Below are 21,218 nucleotides of genomic sequence, written 5' to 3' on the forward strand. Positions count from 1 at the left end.
AGACTACATAATAATTTTTGCAATTTGATTAAGTACATGTCCCGAGACTTAGTACATGCTTCAAGCAATTTTAATCTTTCTGAGATTTTCATATAAATTTCATTATCAAGTAAACCATAAATGTGATGTAACTACATTCATTAGATATATTTCAAGATTTTTATGTACAACTAAACTAATGAAATATCGAAAATCTATTCTATGCATAACAGGTGAATATGTTTTTTCATAGTTGACCCCAGGTCTTTGAGAGAATCCTTATGCAACAAGACGTGCCTTGTATCTTACAATTTCATTTCTCTCATTTCGTTTTCGCATAAAAACCCATTTATAGTCAACTGATTTTACACCTTCAGGGGTTTGGACTACAGGTTCAAAAACCTCACGTTTAGCAAGTGAGTCTAATTTTGATTGAATTGTCTTTTGTCATTCTGGCCAATTATATCTACGTCGATATTCTTCAACGGAATTAGGCTCAAGACTTTCACTATCTTGTATGAGGTTAATTGCAATATTGTATGCAAAAATATTATCCACCATAATTTTTGATTGATCTAAATTTATCTCATCACCAGTAGAACTTATTGAAAGTTCTCCATTTACTTGAATTTCGGGTTCATTGATTTCTTCAGTAATATCAGGATTACTTAAATCTTGACCTTCTTCGGGGGTTTCTTTTGTAGTATCATTTTTGTTATTCCTTACGCTTATCTTTCTAGAATTTTTATTCTTTGAATCCAGTAGTCTACCACGCTTTAGGCGTGTTTCAGATTCAGAAGTTATGATACTAGTAGATGATCCTTTTGGGACATCAATCCGGATAGACACATTCACTGCAGGAATATGTGTCTTAGTTATCCATTTCAAATTATTAAATGCATCTGGCATTTAATTTTCTATATTCTGTAAGTGGATGATCTTTTGGACCTCCTGCTCACATGTGCGGATACGTAGATCAAAATGAGATAATGATAAAATCTTTCAGGCAATTTCTCTTGTGGGGTCCTTTTTCTCTCCCCCTAGTGGCGGAACAATTATTTTATCAAATCGATAATCTACAAATCGAGCAGTAAATAAGTCTCCTGTAAACGGTTCAAAGTAGCGAATTATGGAGGGTGAGTCAAACCCAACATATATGCCTATCCTTCGTTGAGGGCCCATTTTTGTACGTTGTGGTGGTGCTACAGGCAAATATACTGCACAACCAAAAATTCGTAGATGGACTATATTTGGCTCATGACTAAATACTAATTGTGACGGAGAGTATTTATTATAATGTGTTGGTTTGAAACGTACAAGTACTGTTGCATGTAAGATAGCATGACCCCAAACGGTAATTGACAATTTTGTTTTCATTAGTAGAGGTCTCGCTATCAATTGTAAGCGCTTAATAAATGACTCTACAAGGCCATTTTGAGTATGAACATGAGCAACAAGATGTTCAATTTTTATCCCAATTGATAAGCAATAATCATCAAAAGCTTGAGATGTAAATTCTCCAGCATTATTAAGGCGAATAACCTTAATTGGATAATCTGGAAATTGCGTCCTTAATCTTATTATTTATATTAAGATCTTCGTAAATGCCAGGTTGCGAGATGATAAGAGGCACATATGAGACCATCTAGATGATACATCTATTAGGACCATAAAATATCCAAACAATCCACTAGCTGAATGAATAAGTCCATATATATCTCCATGTATACGCTCTAAAAAGCTAGGAGATTCAATGCCAACCTTCAGGGTCGATGATCTGGCAATTAATTTGCCTTGATAACAAGCAGCACATGAAAATTCATCATTCGTAAGAATCTTCTAGTTCTTTAACGAATGCCCAATTGAATTTTCAAGAATTCATCTCATCATTATTGATCCAGGATGACCTATTCGATCACGTCATAGCACAAATGTATTTAGATCAGTAAACTTCTGGTTTACGATCATATGTGCTTCAATTGCACTAATTTTTGCATAATATAGGTTAGACGACAAAGTTGGTAATTTTTCCAAAATATATTTCTGGCCTGAGAGACTTTTGGTTATACCAAGGTATTCAATATTCATTTCATATAGTGTTTCAACATGATATCCATTTCTGCGGATATCTTTAAAACTTAACAAATTTCTTGAAGATTTAGAAGAGAATACTGCATCTTCTATAACAATTTTTGTCCCCTTAGACAGAAATATAGTAGCTCTTCTGGTGCCTTCAATCATTTTCGAATTATCAGAAATTGTATTAACATTTGCTTTTCTTCTAAGCAAGTTGAAAAAATATTTCTCGTTTTTAAAAATGACATGAGTTGTTCCACTATCAATTACACAAATATCCTTGTAATTGATCATTGATCCAAACAAAATTTGAGGCATATCCATATTTTTTCTTCAAAAAGAAATAAGGTAAATATTATAATTAATACATGGCTCATTATACAACTTTTATTTATTTACACGGACTAAAAATATCATTTAGTACACACAGATAAAAAGAAAATTATTTAAATATTATTAAGCTTATCAATATTCATATTTTCTTCTGGAAAATTAAAGAAATCAGCTACATCCAGATGCATAGGCTCAATATTATCTTCAGAGATAAATTTTGTCTTTGAATTATTTTTTGCCCTCTTCAAGAATGTCTGATATAGCTGAATCAAACATTTTTGTTATGACCCGTATTTTTAACATTAAAATATTTTGGGGATAACGGTAACAAGTCAAGAAAAAGGCTATGTTTGCTTTTGTTGGATCCAAAAAAATTCTTATGACTAAATTGGAATGTGGAAATATTGGAAAAGTTAAAGGGTAAAATTGGAATTTCACATGTGGAAATACTATAAAAGGTTAAGGGCAAAATTGGAATTTCAACTTGGAAATATTAGAAAAGGTGAGGGGCAAAATGATAATTTCCCCTAGGGGTCTTTATATCATCCTAACTCCTAGAATCTTCAAGAAAATTGAGAGAAGAAGAAAGAGAAAAAACAAAGGAAAACAAAGAAGAGAAATCGGCCAAGGAGGGAAAAAATTCATTCCTTGAAATTTCATCCCTAAAATTATAATTTCTTGGTATTTTTACTAAATCAAGGGTCCTTTATAACATGGTAGATTTATTTTTGAAGATAGAAGGCTTGTTTGGTTGATTTGGAGCTTTGATTAAGTGAAGAAGTTAGAAGGAAAAGGTAAGAATTAATCCAATTTCTTTGTGTTATAAAAGTTTGTTTATGTTGTAGTAAGTAGAGATGTGTAGAATTCATGAAAATATGAAAGTTATATGGTTGGATTTTGACATATGAATAAGTTATGTGTATGTAAGATTGTTGGCAAGAAGACTTGAATTTTTGTGCAGTATTTTAGTAGTAGTTATGATAAAAAATTTATGTTGAAATTGGAAGTTGAATGAATTTATTGAAGTTGGAAATATGGGTTAGGTGATGAAATGGAAAAAATTAAGTTTGTATAATTTGTTAGTTGTTGTTATGATTTTTGGGATATAAATGAAGTTTATATGGTGTAAGTTGGTATTGAAATAGTTTGTAGGAATTATGCCCTTAAAGGATGATTTTATAATATTATGAAAATAAAGTTGTTAAAGTGTGGATTATTGTTGTTGATTATGAAGTTGAAAGAAAAAAAATGAATTATAATAGTTTTGTTGTATTTATGTAATTTTTGGGTGAAATATGGAAATGATGAAGATTTGGTAGCTTACTTGGAATACTTTTTACTTATGTTGGAATGAGTTGAAATTAATTATGAACATGAAATATTCATATTTATTTGGAAATGCAAAGTTTGGTTGAAAGTTGTTACACTAGTTGGAAAAGAAGCCAATTTATGTTATGGTGCATTTTAAATTGATTATTGATGGTATTAGTGTTGTTGTTGGCTTGGTTGTTGATATTGTGGCCGAGTTATAATCTCGGGGTTGTCATATATATAGGGAGATGCTGCCAAAATTTTTGTAGACAAGTATAGGTAGAATTGAATTCTTAAAGTCTTATTAATAGTAATTGATAAATATGACCAATTGTAGATTTTGGAGGAAACGGAAATTGAATTTGGACAAGCGTGAAAATCCGATAAGGTATGTAAAGATTTACCTTTTCTTCTCTTGGCATGTCCTAGGTGTAATAGGTTTGGATACGAGCCTCGGGGATGACTCTACTCTTCGGAATCGGCGATCAAATTTTTTCCTTTTCTATTCAATAGAATTGAATTAAGTATTTATGAATATTTTTGAAAAATTTTTATCTAAACTTCTAGAATTTGCACAAATAGAATCCGACTACCTTGAAACTCTTATAAATAACGTTATGACGTTTAACGCAGTTAAATACGCCACCTCGGTCAACTATTTCGAATTTTTCTTTGTTATTCCGTTTGGCCTATGTTAGGTAGAATTTGAAAGAAACCCTTTGCTACTATTCCGAATATTATGCAATTAATTATTCCGTTAAGTGCCATGGTATATTTTGAAATATGAAGACGATTCCAGCAAAACTATTTTGACATAGACTATCGTGACATTGAGAAGACTTGCACTATTATCATTAATCAAGTCTTTTTATATATGATTTGTTATCGAAATCATGCTATCGAGTCTGTATAAATATTTTAAATTTTAAATTGCATTTAGTTTCTCACTACTCTACTCGTGTATACTGTAACCACTCTTTCACTGAGCCTGAGCCAGGATATGTTTTCGTGCGTATTTCTCAGCATTGCTCGCCGTGTCCCGACGTGAGGGGACAGGTATGACGTGTACATTGAGTGGTGTATATTATGCCACGGACGTATGCTGTGCCATGTACGCATATGTTTGGGGTATGATATGATCCGATATGATATGATTTGATATGGCCATCTGATATAATATGATTCGTTACGGAGATATTCCCTACTCTGGTGTTATGTTGTGCAGTGACGTCGATGATGGGAGGGCGACCATATTTTGTTCACCGAGTCCCATAATGGGGCCGGATATGGCATATGTCTTTGCATATATAATTTGTGATTATGATAAGCATTTTAAAATTCTGAACATTTATTTCATTTTTTGCACCTACTATTCAGATTATGATTTTATTTATTACAGTTCATGCTTTACATATTCGGTACATTTTTCGTACTCACCCCCTTTCTTCGGGGGCTGCGTTACATGCCAGCAGGTACCGAAGTTCAATTTGCTGATTCACCTATTTAGGATATTGATGCGTCGTTGACAGTGCTCCCTTGTTCGGAGCTTGTATTTTGGTACTGACTTTATCTCTATATATTTGGATATGTTGGTCAGGGGTACGACGGGACCTTGTCCCGTCATATGACTATGCTATCATCTGTAGAGGTCTGTTGACAGAGTTATGTTGTGGGTTTTGTATATATGTTTTGGATTTTGTGTGTTTCGTGATGGCCTATCGGCCCTCGTGCCTACATCTATTTTTGTGATCTATTTAGCAATTTTTTCTAATCACTACCTATGTTTATTCGATTAAAATGTTAATTTGGGATAAGGGTACGTTTTGGTGCCCAACTCGGGCACCAGTCACTGTCTACGGGGTTGGATCGTGACAGTTTTGATGACCGACATGTCCGTGACCAATGCCCCATACCTCCACATCTATGACATATACTTTTTGAATTTTTCTTTGATAAAGCTTCTGGCTTTTCACTCTTTTTTTTGTACTGCTGATCATTTCTCGGTGTCAGCCGAGTATCATTATTATTATTTCTTATTCGATCATGACCACGATTACGACCACGACTGGGGCCCCTTTTTCTCGTTGGTTATAATTTACCTGGTTCACTTCAGAGAGTGGCAAAGAACCAACGGGCCAACTATCATGATTTTTCATTAATAGTTCATTGTAACGTTCATCAATTAGAAGATGAGAAAGTAATTAAAAATATTTCTTAAAATCCTTTTTGCGATATTGTTGCTACAGGAGCATATTCGCGGATGGGAATGTGGAGTATGTTTTTTCAAGTTTATCTTGCTTAGTGATTTCTTCTCTGCATAAATTTAACTGAGCTATAATTCTAAACAAGACAAAATTATATTCAGTTATATTTTTGAAATCCATTATCTCAAATTTAGCCAATCATGACGTGTCTGTAGAAGGATGACCAACTTTAGGTGGTCATATCTTTCTTTAAGATTCTTTCACAATTTAAGAGGATCTTTTAATGTAAGGTACTGTAATTTTAATCTCTCGTCAAGATGGTAACAGAGAAATATCATGGCTTTGGCATGGTCTTGACTAGATGCCGTATTGTCATCTTTGATGGTGTCTGTCAGACCCATCGATTCTAGATGTATTTCGACATCTAGTGTCTATGATGAGTAGGCTTTTTTCAGATATGTCAAGAGCAATAAATTCAAGTTTAGAAATATTAGACATTTTAAGAAAATAAAATTCTTACCCTTTTGTTACCTTCTTAAAATATAGCTCAAACCGATGGAGGCTCGTGCTGATAACATGTTATGAAATAAATTAATTTAGCAATTTATTAAGAAAAAAAGATAGTAAGAGAATGAGAAAATTTCTTGTGTTTTTTTTTATTCTGCGCTGCCTTATTTATAGGTAAAAGATAATAATTGAGGGAGGGACAATGAATTAAGAAAAGAAAAGAAAAAGAAGCAGAGGAAAGAAGAGAAAAAGAAAAACTAAAAGAAGAGAGAAAATCTTGAAAGAAAAATCCACTTTCTTTTTCAATTTTTTTTTATAAATTATAATTTTTTTCATTAAAGCAGTTGTCACGTCTCCATCTGGATTGCATTTTCCACCCCTATCCTATCCTCCATCTTTGTCAAAAAGCAATTGCCAAGAAAATTCATCTTCCTTGCACAGCAGAGAAAAAAAACCAATGAGTTTGGTAATCTCTATATAAATATTTAATTGTGTCTACATATAATCAGACTCAAACCTTTTTCTGTTTCTTTCCCTTATATACACACACTCTGTTAATTAATTAATGGCGGACGCTGCTGCATATAATCACCCTTTGTTTAGCTGCAGGATTTGCCAGAATCCAATCGCTCTTCGAGATGATCTTCTCTCTAAACGCTTTGTGGTAATTACTCTAATTTTTTCACTACTAGGAGTACTTTTTACCTATGTTTATTTAAGTAATTCTCCATCGACTTCAATTGATCCATACAACAAGATATACATAGTAGTATGATCTTACAAGTAGAGTCTGAAGAAGGATCAAAAGATTGTTTCTGATAAAATTAAGCCCAAAATCGTCTTTCAAAAATTGTATTTAACTTCAATTTGATCCATGAATTGATAAACATTTTGTCAGGCAAAATCAGGAGGAGCGTATCTTTTTCGTCATGCTATGAATGTAGTTGTGGGGAAAAAGGAAGATAGAAAACTGATGACGGGTACCTTCAGCGTTGCTGATATATTCTGCAGCAAGTGTGGGCAGGAATTGGGTTGGAAGTATGTTAAAGCTTATGATCCTGCACAGAAATACAAAGAAGGCGGTTTCATTATCGAGATTGCCAAAATTCTCAAAGAATATTAATTAATCACTCATTTTATCTACAACTAGTTCTCCATCGTGAATAACAGTGTAAATTAATAAGATTTCTGGTCATGAAAATGAGGTTAAAAACCACTACTTTTAGCTCTTGTGTATTACTCAAGTTGTTGATCTGTAAGAAACAGAGTAAGTTCTTAAGATGGTTTTCACTTGCTTTATGTTAGAAAGGGATCAAAACGTACAAGACAATTACTCCAATAATGATAAGATGATATATAATTTGTGGCCTAGTCAATTTTATTATATGTCTTCTCTTACTTTAAATTAAATGTGGGAATAACTTAACATCTAAAGCAACCTTTGGGAAGTCTGATCAATTATATGTGGACCATGAAGTCTAAGATCCCAAATTTTGCTGATATTATCGTAAAATTTAACCAATACAATAAAATAATCTCATATTTTTATCGTAAAATTGCTATCCTTATCCATTTGATGAAACAACCCATTAGGGGCTCATTTGGTTTACAGAATACGGTATAACTATCTTTATAAAATGTTATATATTACGAAACTAAACACATATTTTGTATTAATATATCTTATATATCTCATTTAATCTAACGACCCATCTATCTATCAAAATTATAAATTCACTAAATAATCTCGTTATAATTTAATCCCCCGTTATAATGTACATATTGTAATCTCGATACAACTTAAGTATTTGCAAACCAAAGGACCTCTATTTAGAATCTCATTTGCTCTTATTGCACGCGATAAAGAGTTGCAATGTTTTGTATTTAAATAAAATTGTTTGAGAAGTAGAGAGTAGGGAGATTGAATTAAAAGAGATTTTTGAGAGTGTAAATAAAAAAAATAGGACACAAGTATTAAAAATGAAATAAAAGAAACTCTTTTTTAATTAGTTATAATGACACATATTTTAAAAACCCACAAGTTTTTTTAATTTATAAAATAACCCCTCTCTTTTTTTTCCTGCCCCTCATCCACCCCCCAGCCCCATCCTCCCCCAACCTCCCCTCCTCCACGTCATCATCACCTCCAAACAACTAGCAGATGTTTAAACATTTATCTAAATAACAAATAAATGTTTTCATATCTCGATCTCCAAAACAATTAGCAAATATTTTCATATTTCTCCAAACAACTAGCTGATATTTAAAATATTCTCATTGTTTTAACTAAAGAATCATAAAAAACACCTAAACAACTTAGAGTTGTTTAAATATCTTCTGGTTGTTTGAACTAAACAACTTAGGGTTGTTTAACCAACATCTCTTGGTTGCTTGAACAACTCATGTTTATATAAACAACATATCCTCTCTTCTCTTTTCATCAATTTTTTTTTACAATTTTCACAATCAAATTGGAGCGAAGAAAAAAATGAGAATGACAACATCCGAAGAAGAAGAAGATGAAAACACAAAAAGTTTGAAAAGAAAGGGAAAAAAGGAGAAGAAAAAAGGTAAAGAAGTTAAGGAAGGAGAAGATGAAGAAAAAAGGAACAAGAATGTTTTAAAAAATGGAGAAAAGAAAAGAGAAGAGAAGAGAAGAGAGGAGAGAAATGGAGGACGGAAGTTTAAAAAAATGGAGTAAGTGAATGGAATTTAGAATTTTATTAAAAGTTTTTGCTCTTTTAATTTTTACCCTAAACTTTTAAATATTCTAATTCAACTCATCTCTTCATAATTAACCTTTAATTAAATATTTATAATAAAAGAAAAAGAAAAAAAATTAGAAATCTCCTATCCTTCATTCCACTCTCAAAGATCTCTTTTACCTCAGGTAGAGAGTAAGTCAATTCTGTAGTTGGATACTTTTAGGAATAAATGTGTATTCGAAAGTATTTTTGAAATTATAAGGTGTAAAATGTGTACCAAATAGTCTAAAAACATAGATATTTTATTTATTTATGCACATCTTTGACATTGCCATCTCACATGTTTTTTGGGGTATTAGACGTGAAAATTTTATTTGACTATGGAGTGACGAAGAGACTTGAATTTAGAACCTTATTATAATTATATTATGAAAAATATGTGACTAACTTATCTAGACTTGTGAACTTTTAAATATAATACTCTTTTATTTACTTAAGTATATATTCAATAAAAAAAGTGTTCAAAATTTTAGGCAGTTTTTTAAAGATGGAACATAATTAAAATTTAAAAGCAACTTAAAAAACTATGATAATCAATAGACACAAAAATATAAAGAAATGTAAAATACAAAAAGGAAACACTTTCAAAGGGGGATCTATCAAATAACATAAAATTATACATTTCACCATTTATAATGGGTTGGTCTATAATATTTGTCTTTTAAATGAGCTGGTCTTTAATCTTTGTTCTTTAACAATCAAATTTATGTCTAGTATGGCGTAAATTCTTTAGAAACTTAAATTATGTCCAAATATAATTTATGAATATTATGATACGAAAATATAAACTTATATCTTACAAAATGTTGTTTGTTAGGAACATAAATTAAAAAGGGAAATTTACATAGATATGCTATATTAAGAAAATACTTACCATCTATTGCAATAACATTTTTTTCACTAAACACTTATAATACATTTTAATACATATTACAGAGAATAATTTATAAAATACACATAATACAAGTTTTATTCATGGATAATACATTTATTACGCACTTTAATACATTTATAATAAATTGTGTCAATTTTTTATCAAACAAGTATAATACATTTTAAAACACTTATAATACATTTAAATTTCATGCATAATTCACTTTTAATAAATAACAGATTTATTATAATATTACTATCTAAATAAACAATCAGTAATTGTTTATTCAAAATACTTACCCAAATATTTTTTTTAATTAAAAACCAACACAAAATAAGTACTACCAAAATGCAAATGAAATGACCCATCAAATAGAGAGCTGGTTGAACGGGCTCACTATTGGGCTTTACTATGGCCCTGACCATTGTAAAAACTCTATTGAGACTCACCTTGAGGCTCGTCCTGAAGCAAGGCTGTAGCAAAACGTCTCAAAATTCAAGTGTGAAATTTAATTATATAAGATTTAAGTCTTGAGTGTCTGACTGTACGCCTTAAGCACGCCCAACGCTCAATGCTCGAGGCTCGCTTAATAGATCTTACACAAATTATGTGTTAAAATCTTTAATTAACATTATTAACCATCGTAATTCTTGAATAAATGAATGATACTTAATAATATTTAATCTATAGAATAAGAATATTGAGAGTAACTCAAGTAACAAATTATAGTATCACATTTTTAGTATTTGGTAACACTATGAAGGTGATTATATATTACGTAACATTTTTTAAAAAATATATTGCGAAATTTTACTTTTTCACTTATCATTGGTCATCATGATTTTGTCATATGTCTCAAAATTATCATATTTTATTTAGTTATTTGAAAGTAATTTTATTTTTATTCATGATGGAGTGATGTTTTTACTATAATACTAGTAAGTTTTATTGATTATTTTCTTTTAGGGGGTAAATTGTATAGTATGATAAGAAATATTTTGAGAAATACCGATTCTTTTATTATTAAAAAGTTAAGATGTTAGATTATTTATACTTGTATAGTCATGTTAGAAGTTTTATTTTCTATGAGTTTCCTTAATTATATTTGTAATTATTTTAAACTATTGATGTATTTTTTTAATTTTGTGTTATTATATTACTATACCATATTGTGAATTAAAAATTTAAAGTCCATAGGGCTTACACCTAGTCCGATACTAAGTAAAACGTCTCGCCTTACGCTCCCGCCTTTTAAAACACTAGTCCTAACCTGTCCATCAAATATATATTCGGCCCAATAAACACTAAGCCCAAAATCAACAGGCGGCAGGGCGGCCATGAAATCGAGTGCTGTACACAATCAGTGTGCTCTCATCTTCCAACAAAATCAACTCAAAACCCCTTGTGAACAGATTACTATATAATATTCAAACAAATAATCAAAATAAAAATAGCTACGTAATTGTTTCGTCTTTATCGCTTCCTGATTTTCATACTGGCAGGTGAGTCCCAAGCAAAGAATAACAACCCTTTACTCAATTTCCTTTTTTCCCCCATTTCTGTTTTTCTCAACAAACATGCTTTTGTTCTTCATTGATGATTTTGAATTTGTTTTTTACAGCTCAGATTCTTGTCATATTTTATTGTTTTAATTCGTAGCTTTCTTTATTTGACTAATATTTTTATCTTGAAATCCTGTGTTTGTCATAGCATCTTAAATTTCTTCTCAGTTTCACCACCAAATCCCGTATAAAAATTTCTATCGACGCCGTGCAGGTTAAACCTATCTGGGTTGTTGTTATCTTTTAGAATAGAATTCTGGGTCGTGAGCATTTTCTCTTTTAAGTTAAATAAATTTGTTTTGTTTTAGCTTGATTGGGTTATGCTCTGGTTTATTGCTTCCATAGTGTAAAGGGCTTACCTTTATTGATTGTCAGGTTTAAATCTTTTCTCTTTGTAGGATTTGGTCATTTGGGTTTCTGTGGTAAGTGATCAGTGAGGAATTTATCATTGGATTTTTGTCGAATGGATGAATTAGTCGGACCTCGCTTGTACAGCTGCTATAAATGTCGAAACAATGTCTCTCTCCACGATGATATAATCTCTAAGGCGTTTCAGGTGATTCATTTTATCTATACCTCATTAACTTACAGTACCTCCTGTTGGTGTTTAGTATATGTATGATTCTTGAAACTTGATGTATGGTGGTTTAAGTCACAGTAATGTTGTCATGAGAACTTCAAAAGCATATTTATTATGCTTGCAATGGCTTGTATTCGAAATTAGTTGGGGTTCGTGTCTATCTCTTATTATTCAGTACTAGTTTTTATTTTTCATTTGTTTGTGATCGGTTCTTTCAGATGAATTTTATTAGCTAATTCCCTCATTTGTCTTGAACTCAAAGTAAAGGACGGGCTTAACTCGTAGTTAAGGAAAACCAAATGAGAAATGAAGAAAAATAAGGTGGAATCAACTCACTCTTATTGATGCTTTTTAACACTTCTCGACTTCAGCCTTAACGGGATGTAATGATTGTTTTCTTTTAGTCCAAGAATTAGTCAAAGCATAAACATTGAGCTGACAATGGGCAAGGAGGGCTATTTCTCTATTGCACTTCAAGAATCAGATGATTCTTAACTAGTTAGTTTTTATTTGTGGTCATCTTGTTTCTGAGCTCGTCCAAAGAAAAGAAATACTATTGCTTTTCAGGGAAGGCATGGCAGAGCTTTTCTGTTTACTCATGTGATGAATATTGTCATTGGGGCTAAAGAAGACAGAACTCTCACGACTGGTCTTCATACTGTTGCTGATGTACTCTGTGGGGATTGCAATGAGGTTTTGGGCTGGAAATATGAACGAGCTTATGAGCCAACGCAGAAGTACAAGGAAGGGAAATTCATACTCGAGAAATCTAAAATCGTTAAAGAGAATTGGTAGTCCAACGCCAATTTCATTATTGATTCTTTATCTTAATACTTAATGTAAGTAATGTTTATCCTATCTATAATATCACTCATTGTACAGAACACGCTGAACTGAAAAATTACAAATGCTCAATTGAAGATTTCTACTTTCTGTTGTTTCATATAACTCATTGGTATGCAACTCTGTTAGTAAACAAATGCTATACTATTGCTTGAAGTTTTTATTATTCACAATTATCTTTAAACAGTAGATAGTTTCCTGAAGAGCCCGTGATACTCTCTGTGGTATAGTTCTGCCATAAATTAGAGCCGATTGTGGACAATCCCTCTAAATGGCAGGTTAGGATGCCAATCTTAAACCAAAAATTCAGGCTTTTGTTTATGTTTACATCAGCTAGTTCTGGTGTCACAAAAAGCAATGACTAAGATGGCAGAGGGTTAGCTGTGTCTATTAAATTTCCTATTATAAGAGCTTGTAGAAGCTCTTGATCCCCACACTTGCAAAGTGACACCTGTTTAAATAATGCCAAGGGCATTAAACTTATTGGCAGTGGATTGTAAAATCACTCTCCCTTAAGTTTGTAGATCCAAGGTAGACTAGTTGGCTCCAGCTGCAGTGTCCCTAAAACTCGGGTGAACAGGTTAGTTGTAGAGAAAGAAGAGGATGAGGAGAAAGAGAGGGTGTATGTGTAGTGCGGAGTGCATCCTTTGTTCCCCTACGGTCAAGCTGGAGCCCTTTAACAGTGTTTTAAGCATGAGGAATTTAAGACAATTGCTTCATCTGTCTTATAAGTAAAGGGTAGAGGGTGAATATCTAATGGCCTTGGATTCAATAATTTATGTATGGCTCATTAGACTACGAGTTTCTCATTTTTGTTAGTGCAACTTCATGTTTGTTGACCTGCTTCAGTCATCTCTTCCTATCCACCAAATAACATTGGTGAACAATGATATGACGAACTTGTCACTCCTTAAAAAGAAAAGATTGCCTTGCTAATACACATTTTGCAAAGTTGTTTCAGTTTATATGCATCTGAATATCTGTTTAACTGATCATTAGGTTCAGTTCTTGCTGCTTCTAGGAACAAAGGAAATACCAGTGATTCTTGAAACTGATAGAGATGCCAAGGGAAAAGCTTGGTTACTATATTAGAAAGAATAACACTAGAAATTCAATATTCCAAATAGAAGATCCTATTTCAGTTTCAACAGTGACTCGTTCAAGATGCATTAGTCTAGTTAGAAACATCTCGACTGACTTACTATGGCACAAAAGAATTTCTTAAAAAACTGGCTTGTTAGTTGAATTACAAAGTAGAGGTAGAAGAGGGAAAATATGGGTCTTCCACTGGCGCAGCAGCATTAGGACTCCTGTGTACCATTGCAATATGTTGCTTAGGAGGAGGGTGATTGTGTTGGCCTCTGTAAGTTTCAATCACCTTGTTTGGATCTCTTTGCGGGACGATCTTCAACTTCATCACACGTAGAGTAGTTCTTCTGAGAAGTCGAACTCATCCCAGTCTCTCTCCATCTCCATTGATCCGCCTCACTCAATTTCTCAGCCAATATTTCTCGTCTTGTGCTCTTGTTCTTCTCTTCCTCCTCTTGTTCTACAATCACCAGTGGGGTGTTTGGAATAGTTTCAGTTTGATTTTCTTGGTTATGGGGTTCATTTCTTGAATTGGTATTCAAGTTCTTGGAAAGACCGATAACTTCATCTAATCCAAAGTAACGCTTGTTTTCCATGGCAAATGAGTCTGTAAAATAATCAACATAATCACTTTCTTCTTGTGAAAGACTTGTGTCTTGTGTGTTGATAACAGAGTTTCCATGAGTAGGATCTTCATGAACACTCTGATTGTCAAGAACAGAGTTGTTCCTCTTTCTGCAACTTCTCACAATTGCCCATAAATACCAGTCATTTTCGTTTTCGTTTACAGCCATTGACAACTTTTTTCAAGGGGAAGGAAGGCTTCATTCATTAATGCGGGAAATCTCAAACCCAAACAGTTCGTTTAAACTACTTAAGTAAGGAAATTTCAAGAATTATAGATTATAGAAACAGAAAATTAATTACATTGTTTTTAAACCCCTTTTAAAATAAAATAAAAATTATATGTACATATATTGGTCAAGTGGTTGGAGGCACCAAGGGCCAATTCTCAAGCACCCAATTAATACTCTCTAATATTGCTCTTAGATTTTAATTTCAGTTAATTCCTAGCCCTAAATAAGTGATACCAACCTTTTGGGATTAAGTTTTAGGATGTGTTTGGCACGAAAGGAAAAAAAATTCAGAAAATGTTTTAAAAAATTTTCTTGTTTCGATTGGTCAAAATTTTTGAAAAATATTATTTTAGGAATCCAAGTTTCTTAAAAAAAGAGGGAGTAAAATGACTTCCATAGTTGAAGTAGCGTAAAATAAATTTTACATGAGATATTTCATATTAATTGTGTCTTTTTTATGTTTCAACACACCTCATTTTTACTCCAACTCCCGTCACCCCTATCTTACATAATATTTATCTAGATTATATATAAATATTTTTATAATAATATGTTTTGGTCATGTACTGAACACATTTTTTACTTATTTTCCTAAAAAAAATGTTTGTTACGGGAAAACAATTATATTTGTTATGGAAAACAATTTACTTACCATCGAACACACGCTTAATCATGTCACTACATAACTTTAGAGACCTCTTTGCCTATAGATATTGCTAAATATATTTAGAATTTTTTTTTGGTAAATATTGTTTGGTCATACAAGTTATCATTAATTGACAAATATTTTTGGCAAACAATTCAAATTTTTAAATACTAGAAAAAGTTAGTATTTGAGCCAAATTTTATTATTTAGAAACTTTTTAAAAATTTAAAACAACTTCAAATTTTTGTATTTTATAAAACACTCGTCTTTATAGTTTTAAATTGAATTTCAATCCTAATTCGTTGGACACAATTTATACAGTTGTATATATATTTTATATAATTTTTATTGAGTTTGGTCTCCAAAGTCACTTTCAATTAGAAATAGTAGTAGTAATTTTTTGGTATACAAATCAATGATATTTTTCTTTTGTTCTCTTCCGTTTACTTGTTTAAGATGCATATTAAGAGCCCGTTTGGATTGGTTTATAAGTTCTTTATAAATTGTTTTCAGCTTTTTAAAGTGTTTGACTAACCAACTTAAAGTTATTTTGTGCTTAAAATAAATCCAATAAATAATTGAATTTGTTTGGATGGACTTATTTTAAGCCGCTTATAAGTTGAAAACAGCTTGTAAGTCAAAAAAAAAATTGGACTGCACCTACTTATTTTTTTTTAATTTATAAGCAGTTTATAATTTATAAGTTACTTAAAAATAATTTCATCCAAACAGGCTCTAATTATGTCTGAGTGAAAAGTCATGATTTTTCACACAACATGTTCATTATCATAGGCAAACTATAGTGGATTTTAGGGGTGTACGTGCGCTCATTAATTTCAAAAAAAAATAAATTCATATATATATAATGTATATACTTTAAAGATTTATCATAAATTTTAAAGAGAACCTAAAACGTATCTATTGGACAGGTGATATGGTTAGCGTGTCGCTTATCACCGACGTGCAAGCTTAATCCAATTGTTTCATTTAATTTTAGTTATACATTAGAATATTAGTTTTATGGGCGTTTAACATTTTCAAATCTGACAGTGTTATGTATATCGCTTCTACTAATCGTATATCAGTTTTTGTGTTACACCTATTGTCTTTAAATTTTAAATTTGCCTTTGCATGCATCTCTTAATAAGTTATTCCAAATATTATTATATATTCGTTTTAAATCTAAAAAAATTATAATCGACAAAAAATTATAAAATAATATAATAATTTAAATATGAAATTAGTAAAATAATGATAACTTAAAATTCTTTTAACCTATTCAGTCATTATGAGACGACTAACATTTGTATGATAAGATGAACTTCCTAAATGAAAAAACAAATATTTTGTTTTTCTTTCTTTTTGTGTTCAATATTCCTGATTTAACTAGTTCAAAGTTGGATCGAGAAATTCACTTTAAGTTTTGCGGTAAAAGATTTCTTTTAAATCAAAATCAACTTTATTTCGTGTGTTTTATTTGTTGACTTAATATAATATAAAATTTAAGAAAATAAAAAAATAATTAAATCATGCAGTTATTAAATTAAAAATACGTGAAATGTGTCCTCCATTCCCTGCATCCTAGGGTTTCGACATTGAATGATTTTTCGTTTTCTTTATGTTCAATCACAGCAACTTATGAAAATATAACTCAATGTTATCTGTTATTCGTTAATCGAAACTTTGATATAGAAGTTAGGTAGTTATATCAGTCTACATCAAGGGAGTTGTAAATGTGGAAATTCTGATAATGATGTTTATCGGAAGTTGGGGAAATGTAGTTGAGATTCATCTTCTGACAAATGTGCTGCAAGGAGTTTAAGCAAATAGAAGTTTTGATTGTTTAAAATCCATTTTGAACTCAGACGAACTCTTATGGAATTGGATTTGGCTTTACGGAGGTCTCGATTAGGTGTTATGTTAGCTCATTAGAACATCATTAAAATGCATAAAATTTGAGCTGAATTTCATTTCCTTACTGATTCTGAAATCTCTTTAGAACTTAGAGTTCTGGAAGGTTGTTGTCTGATTCATTGCGAGAGTAATGTTTTGGCCCATGAGTACAAGGCAATCCCGGTAAAGTTCCCCTATTTATCATTTCTTCTCACCAGAATTTGATCTGATGAATTTCTTCTTCTAATCATGCATCAGTAAGCTGGAAACTATAAGCGTCTTCAAATGATTCTGATATCTGTTCCATGGCATTTTTGCAGCTACTTTTGGTAGTTGGAAAAGAAGCTTATTAGTGTTTTTTTTCTTGATAGTTTACCTTTGGAGATTATTTATGGCCTCAAAATTTACGCTTTCATGAAAATTAGCTCTACAAAATGATGACATGTTTAAACTTGCTTGGAAATAAGCAGGTGTTAATGAACATACTGTCGATTCGAGGGGTACTGGGACAAGGAGCTTGCTTGGATGCTTTAATTGCTATAATGCTGAATTCATCTGCAAATCAGGTGGTAGATATCTTTTCTTTTGACTTATTATTGACAGAAGTGGTATAGAACCAGTTTTTTTTTTTTTTTTACCTGTAATACAAATTTGAAAAGAGTTTGGTATGAGATGTTTTTCTATATTCAGTTAGTATTGAGGAAATCATCCAAAAAAAGTCTTTAATAAGTGGCTGCATCTGGATATGTTTCCCACACTTTCAAAGTGACACCTGTAGAATGCCAAGGGCATTAAACTTATTGGCAGTGGATTGTGAAATCACTCTCCCTTAAGTTTATAGATCCAAGATAGACTAGTTGGCTCCAGCTGCAGTGTCCCTAAAACTCGGGTGAACAGGTCAGTTGTAGAGAGGATGAGGAGGAAGAGAGGGTGTACGTTTAGTGCGGGGTGCATCCTTTGTTCCTCTATGTTCAAGCCGGGAACCCTTTAAGATTGTTTTAAGCATGGGGAATTTAAGACGATTGCTTCATCTAAGTAGAGGGTGGAGGGTGAATATCTAATGGCCTTGGATTCAATAACAGGTCGAGTTTACATATGGCGCATTACACTACGAGTTTCTCATTTTTGTTAGTGCAACTTTTGCAACTTCATGTTTGTTGACCTTCTTCAGTCCTCTTCTTATCCACCAAATAACATTGGTGAGCAATGATACGACAACTTGTCACTCCTTAAAATGAAAAGATGTTCTAAATCATATAGCTGTGCATTGACAAAACATAGAACAACATTACCTCGCTATTACACGAATTGCAAAGTTGTTTCAACTTATATGCATCTGAATATCTGTTTAACTGATCATTAGCTTCAGTTCTTGCTGCTTCTAGGAACAAAGGAAATACCAGTGATTCTTGAAAATGATAGAGATGCCAAGGGAAAAGCTTGATTACTATATTAGAAAGTAATAACACTAGAAATTCAAAATTCCAAATAGAAGATCCTATTTCAGTTTCAACAGTGACTAGTTCAAGATGCAGTAGTCTAGTTAGAAACAATCCCGACTGACTTTCTATGGCACAAAAGAATTTCTCTCGTAAAAAACTGGCTTGTTAGTTGAGTAACAAAGTAGAGGTAGAAGAGGGAAAAGGTGGGTCTTCCACTCGAGCAGCAGCATTAGGGCTCCTGTGTACCATTGCAATGTGTTGGTTAGGAGGAGGGTGATTGTGTTGGCCTCTGTAAGTTACAATCACCTTGTTTGGATCTGTTGAGCTTTTCTGAACATGTCTCCTTGCTGGACAATCTTCAGCTTCATTACACCTATAGTAGCTCTTCAGAAAAGTCGAACCACCAGTTTGCTTCATCCCATACTTTCTCCATCTCCATTGATCCGCCTCACTCAATTTCTCAGCCAATACTTCATATCTTTCCGTGCTCTTCCCGCGGTAACAAAACGCCTTGCCTGCCTCAATACTTGAACTTTGCATCGAGTATCTCGCCTTCTTGTTTTTCTTCTTCTCCTCATGTTCTACAACCACCAGTGGTGTGTTTGGAATAGTTTCAGTTTGGTTTTCTTGGTTGTGGGGTTCAATTCTTGAATTGGTAGTCACGTTCATGGAAAGACCGATAACTTCATCTAACCCAAAATAATGCATATTTTCCGTGACGAACGAGTCAGTAAAATCACCAACACAATCACTTTCTTCTTGGAAAAGAGTTGTGTTTTGTGTGTTATTAACAGAGTTTCCATGAGTAGGATCCTCATGAACACCGTGATTGTCGAGAACAGAGGTATTATTAACGTTGATATCATCATGAACAGAGTTGTTCATGCTGCCGCAACTTCTCACAACTGCCCATAAATCCCAGTCGTTTTCGTTTTCAGCCATTGAAAGCCTTGTTCAAGAGGAAGGCTTCATTAATTAATGAAGGATTCTCTCTCTGTATATATGGATTTAGTTTTCATTGAAAACTTTCTTCTAGGGGAAGGCTTCATTAATGCAGGATTCTATATATATGAATTTTAGTTTCATTGAAAAAGGGAGTTTAAACAAACTCTTTGGGTCCGCGGCGAAGAGATTTATTACAGATTCCATTCTTGAACTATTTATGTAAGGAAATTGAAGATTATGGAAACAAATTTAGAATCAATAACATTTAAAACTTTAAAATCAATATTTTTTACCTTGTACTAATTTTACTTTTGGTAAAACAGAAGAAATAAAAATATTAAAGAAAGATGTTTACTTTTATTATTTAAATAGATATAACATTTATTATAATGTCAATTATTATTTGTTAATAATTTTATTCTTCTTTTATATAATTTTGTTGATTGGCGTGAGACAAGTGTAAAACACGTATACTAAACTAGTAATATTAAAAAATGTAAGAGGTCAAAGGGGCAATATATATGAAAAAAATATTTGAGTATATAGGTTAAAATTTCTCCTAAATTATCATCATTTTGCTAGTATGTACCTAAATTGTTTGGTGTTCACGAAACTATCATGAATTCATTATTTTAAATAAATCATTTTAAAGATATCCACGCAGTCTCAACAGTTTATTTAAATTATTCTATCACATATTCGATTGGAATTGTTTTAATCTAAAAAAAAAGTGATAGTCGAAAGAATTATAAGAACATGTAATATTTAAGTATGAAAATTCAAAAAATAATATTGATCTTGAAATTTTCAACCTATTCACTCATTACAAGACGAGTAGCATTGTGTGATAAAGTTTGAAATAATTAAATCAATTATGTCGATTTATTAAATAAAGGGCAAAAGGGCAGTCCGGTGCACTAAAGCTCTCGCTATGCGCGGAGTCCGGAAAAGGACCTGACCACATGGGTCTATTGTACGCAGCCTTACCTTGCATTTCTGTCAGATGCTGTTTCCAAGGCTTGAATCAATCAATATAAAGTAGATTTTTTTAGTTTTGATTTTAGCTGATTTTTTTGATTTTTGATAATTACATCGCGATTAAAAAAGAAATCAAATTGAAGAGGTTACTCTATTAATCTTGTGATATAATGTTGCACTTGAAGTTTTCAATTGAAGAGACATCTGATACCATTGGCAATTAGGTGAATGATTATATTGTTTAATTGCAGAAACTTGCATAAATAAAAACGAAAAAAATAAGATGTAATTGCATCTTCTAGACATGTTAGAGAAAATATAGAAATAACTCATC

The 21,218-nt window shown here is 31.9% G+C and overlaps 3 protein-coding genes and 1 long non-coding RNA gene across 6 annotated transcripts; 3 read left to right on the forward strand and 1 right to left on the reverse strand.

Annotated features, from left to right (window-relative positions):
• Positions 1-2,973: 2,973 nt before the first annotated feature.
• Positions 2,974-6,377, forward strand: LOC129896022 (uncharacterized). 3 transcript variants are annotated; one of them, XR_008767898.1, is made up of 3 exons: positions 2,974-3,182; positions 4,037-4,087; positions 5,169-6,377. It is a non-coding gene; the product is annotated as an uncharacterized LOC129896022 (long non-coding RNA). The 3 variants fall into 3 exon arrangements; XR_008767896.1 differs by having other exon boundaries at positions 5,172-6,377; XR_008767897.1 differs by lacking the exon at positions 5,169-6,377 and adding an exon at positions 4,723-5,162.
• A 417-nt stretch (positions 6,378-6,794) lies between these two features.
• Positions 6,795-7,781, forward strand: LOC129894975 (protein yippee-like At4g27740). Its single transcript, XM_055970579.1, has 2 exons — positions 6,795-7,074; positions 7,309-7,781. Exons 1-2 carry the CDS (start codon positions 6,976-6,978, stop codon positions 7,531-7,533), a joined length of 324 nt encoding a protein of 107 aa, XP_055826554.1. The 5' UTR covers positions 6,795-6,975; the 3' UTR covers positions 7,534-7,781.
• A 3,603-nt stretch (positions 7,782-11,384) lies between these two features.
• LOC129896286 (protein yippee-like At4g27745) lies at positions 11,385-13,130 on the forward strand. The gene is made up of 3 exons (XM_055972144.1): positions 11,385-11,551; positions 12,010-12,167; positions 12,759-13,130. Exons 2-3 carry the CDS (start codon positions 12,075-12,077, stop codon positions 12,984-12,986), a joined length of 321 nt encoding a protein of 106 aa, XP_055828119.1. The 5' UTR covers positions 11,385-11,551; positions 12,010-12,074; the 3' UTR covers positions 12,987-13,130.
• Positions 13,131-19,126: 5,996 nt separating this feature from the next.
• On the reverse strand, positions 19,127-19,903 carry LOC129894548 (WRKY transcription factor 22-like). Its single transcript, XM_055970248.1, has one exon. It carries the CDS (start codon positions 19,901-19,903, stop codon positions 19,127-19,129), a length of 777 nt encoding a protein of 258 aa, XP_055826223.1.
• Between the last annotated feature and the right edge of the window lie 1,315 nt (positions 19,904-21,218).

The sequence above is a fragment of the Solanum dulcamara genome, chromosome 7 (genome assembly GCF_947179165.1).
Source record: "Solanum dulcamara chromosome 7, daSolDulc1.2, whole genome shotgun sequence".
NCBI lineage: Eukaryota > Viridiplantae > Streptophyta > Magnoliopsida > Solanales > Solanaceae > Solanum > Solanum dulcamara.

Coding starts and splice junctions, on each gene's coding strand:
- LOC129894975 (XM_055970579.1), top strand. CDS start 6,976: ATGGCGGACGCTGCTGCATATAATCACCCTTTGTTTAGCTGCAGGATT. Junction 7,075..7,308: donor TTCTCTCTAAACGCTTTGTG/GTAATTACTCTA, acceptor ACATTTTGTCAG/GCAAAATCAGGAGGAGCGTA.
- LOC129896286 (XM_055972144.1), top strand. CDS start 12,075: ATGGATGAATTAGTCGGACCTCGCTTGTACAGCTGCTATAAATGTCGA. Junction 12,168..12,758: donor TAATCTCTAAGGCGTTTCAG/GTGATTCATTTT, acceptor ATTGCTTTTCAG/GGAAGGCATGGCAGAGCTTT.
- LOC129894548 (XM_055970248.1), bottom strand. CDS start 19,903: ATGGCTGAAAACGAAAACGACTGGGATTTATGGGCAGTTGTGAGAAGT.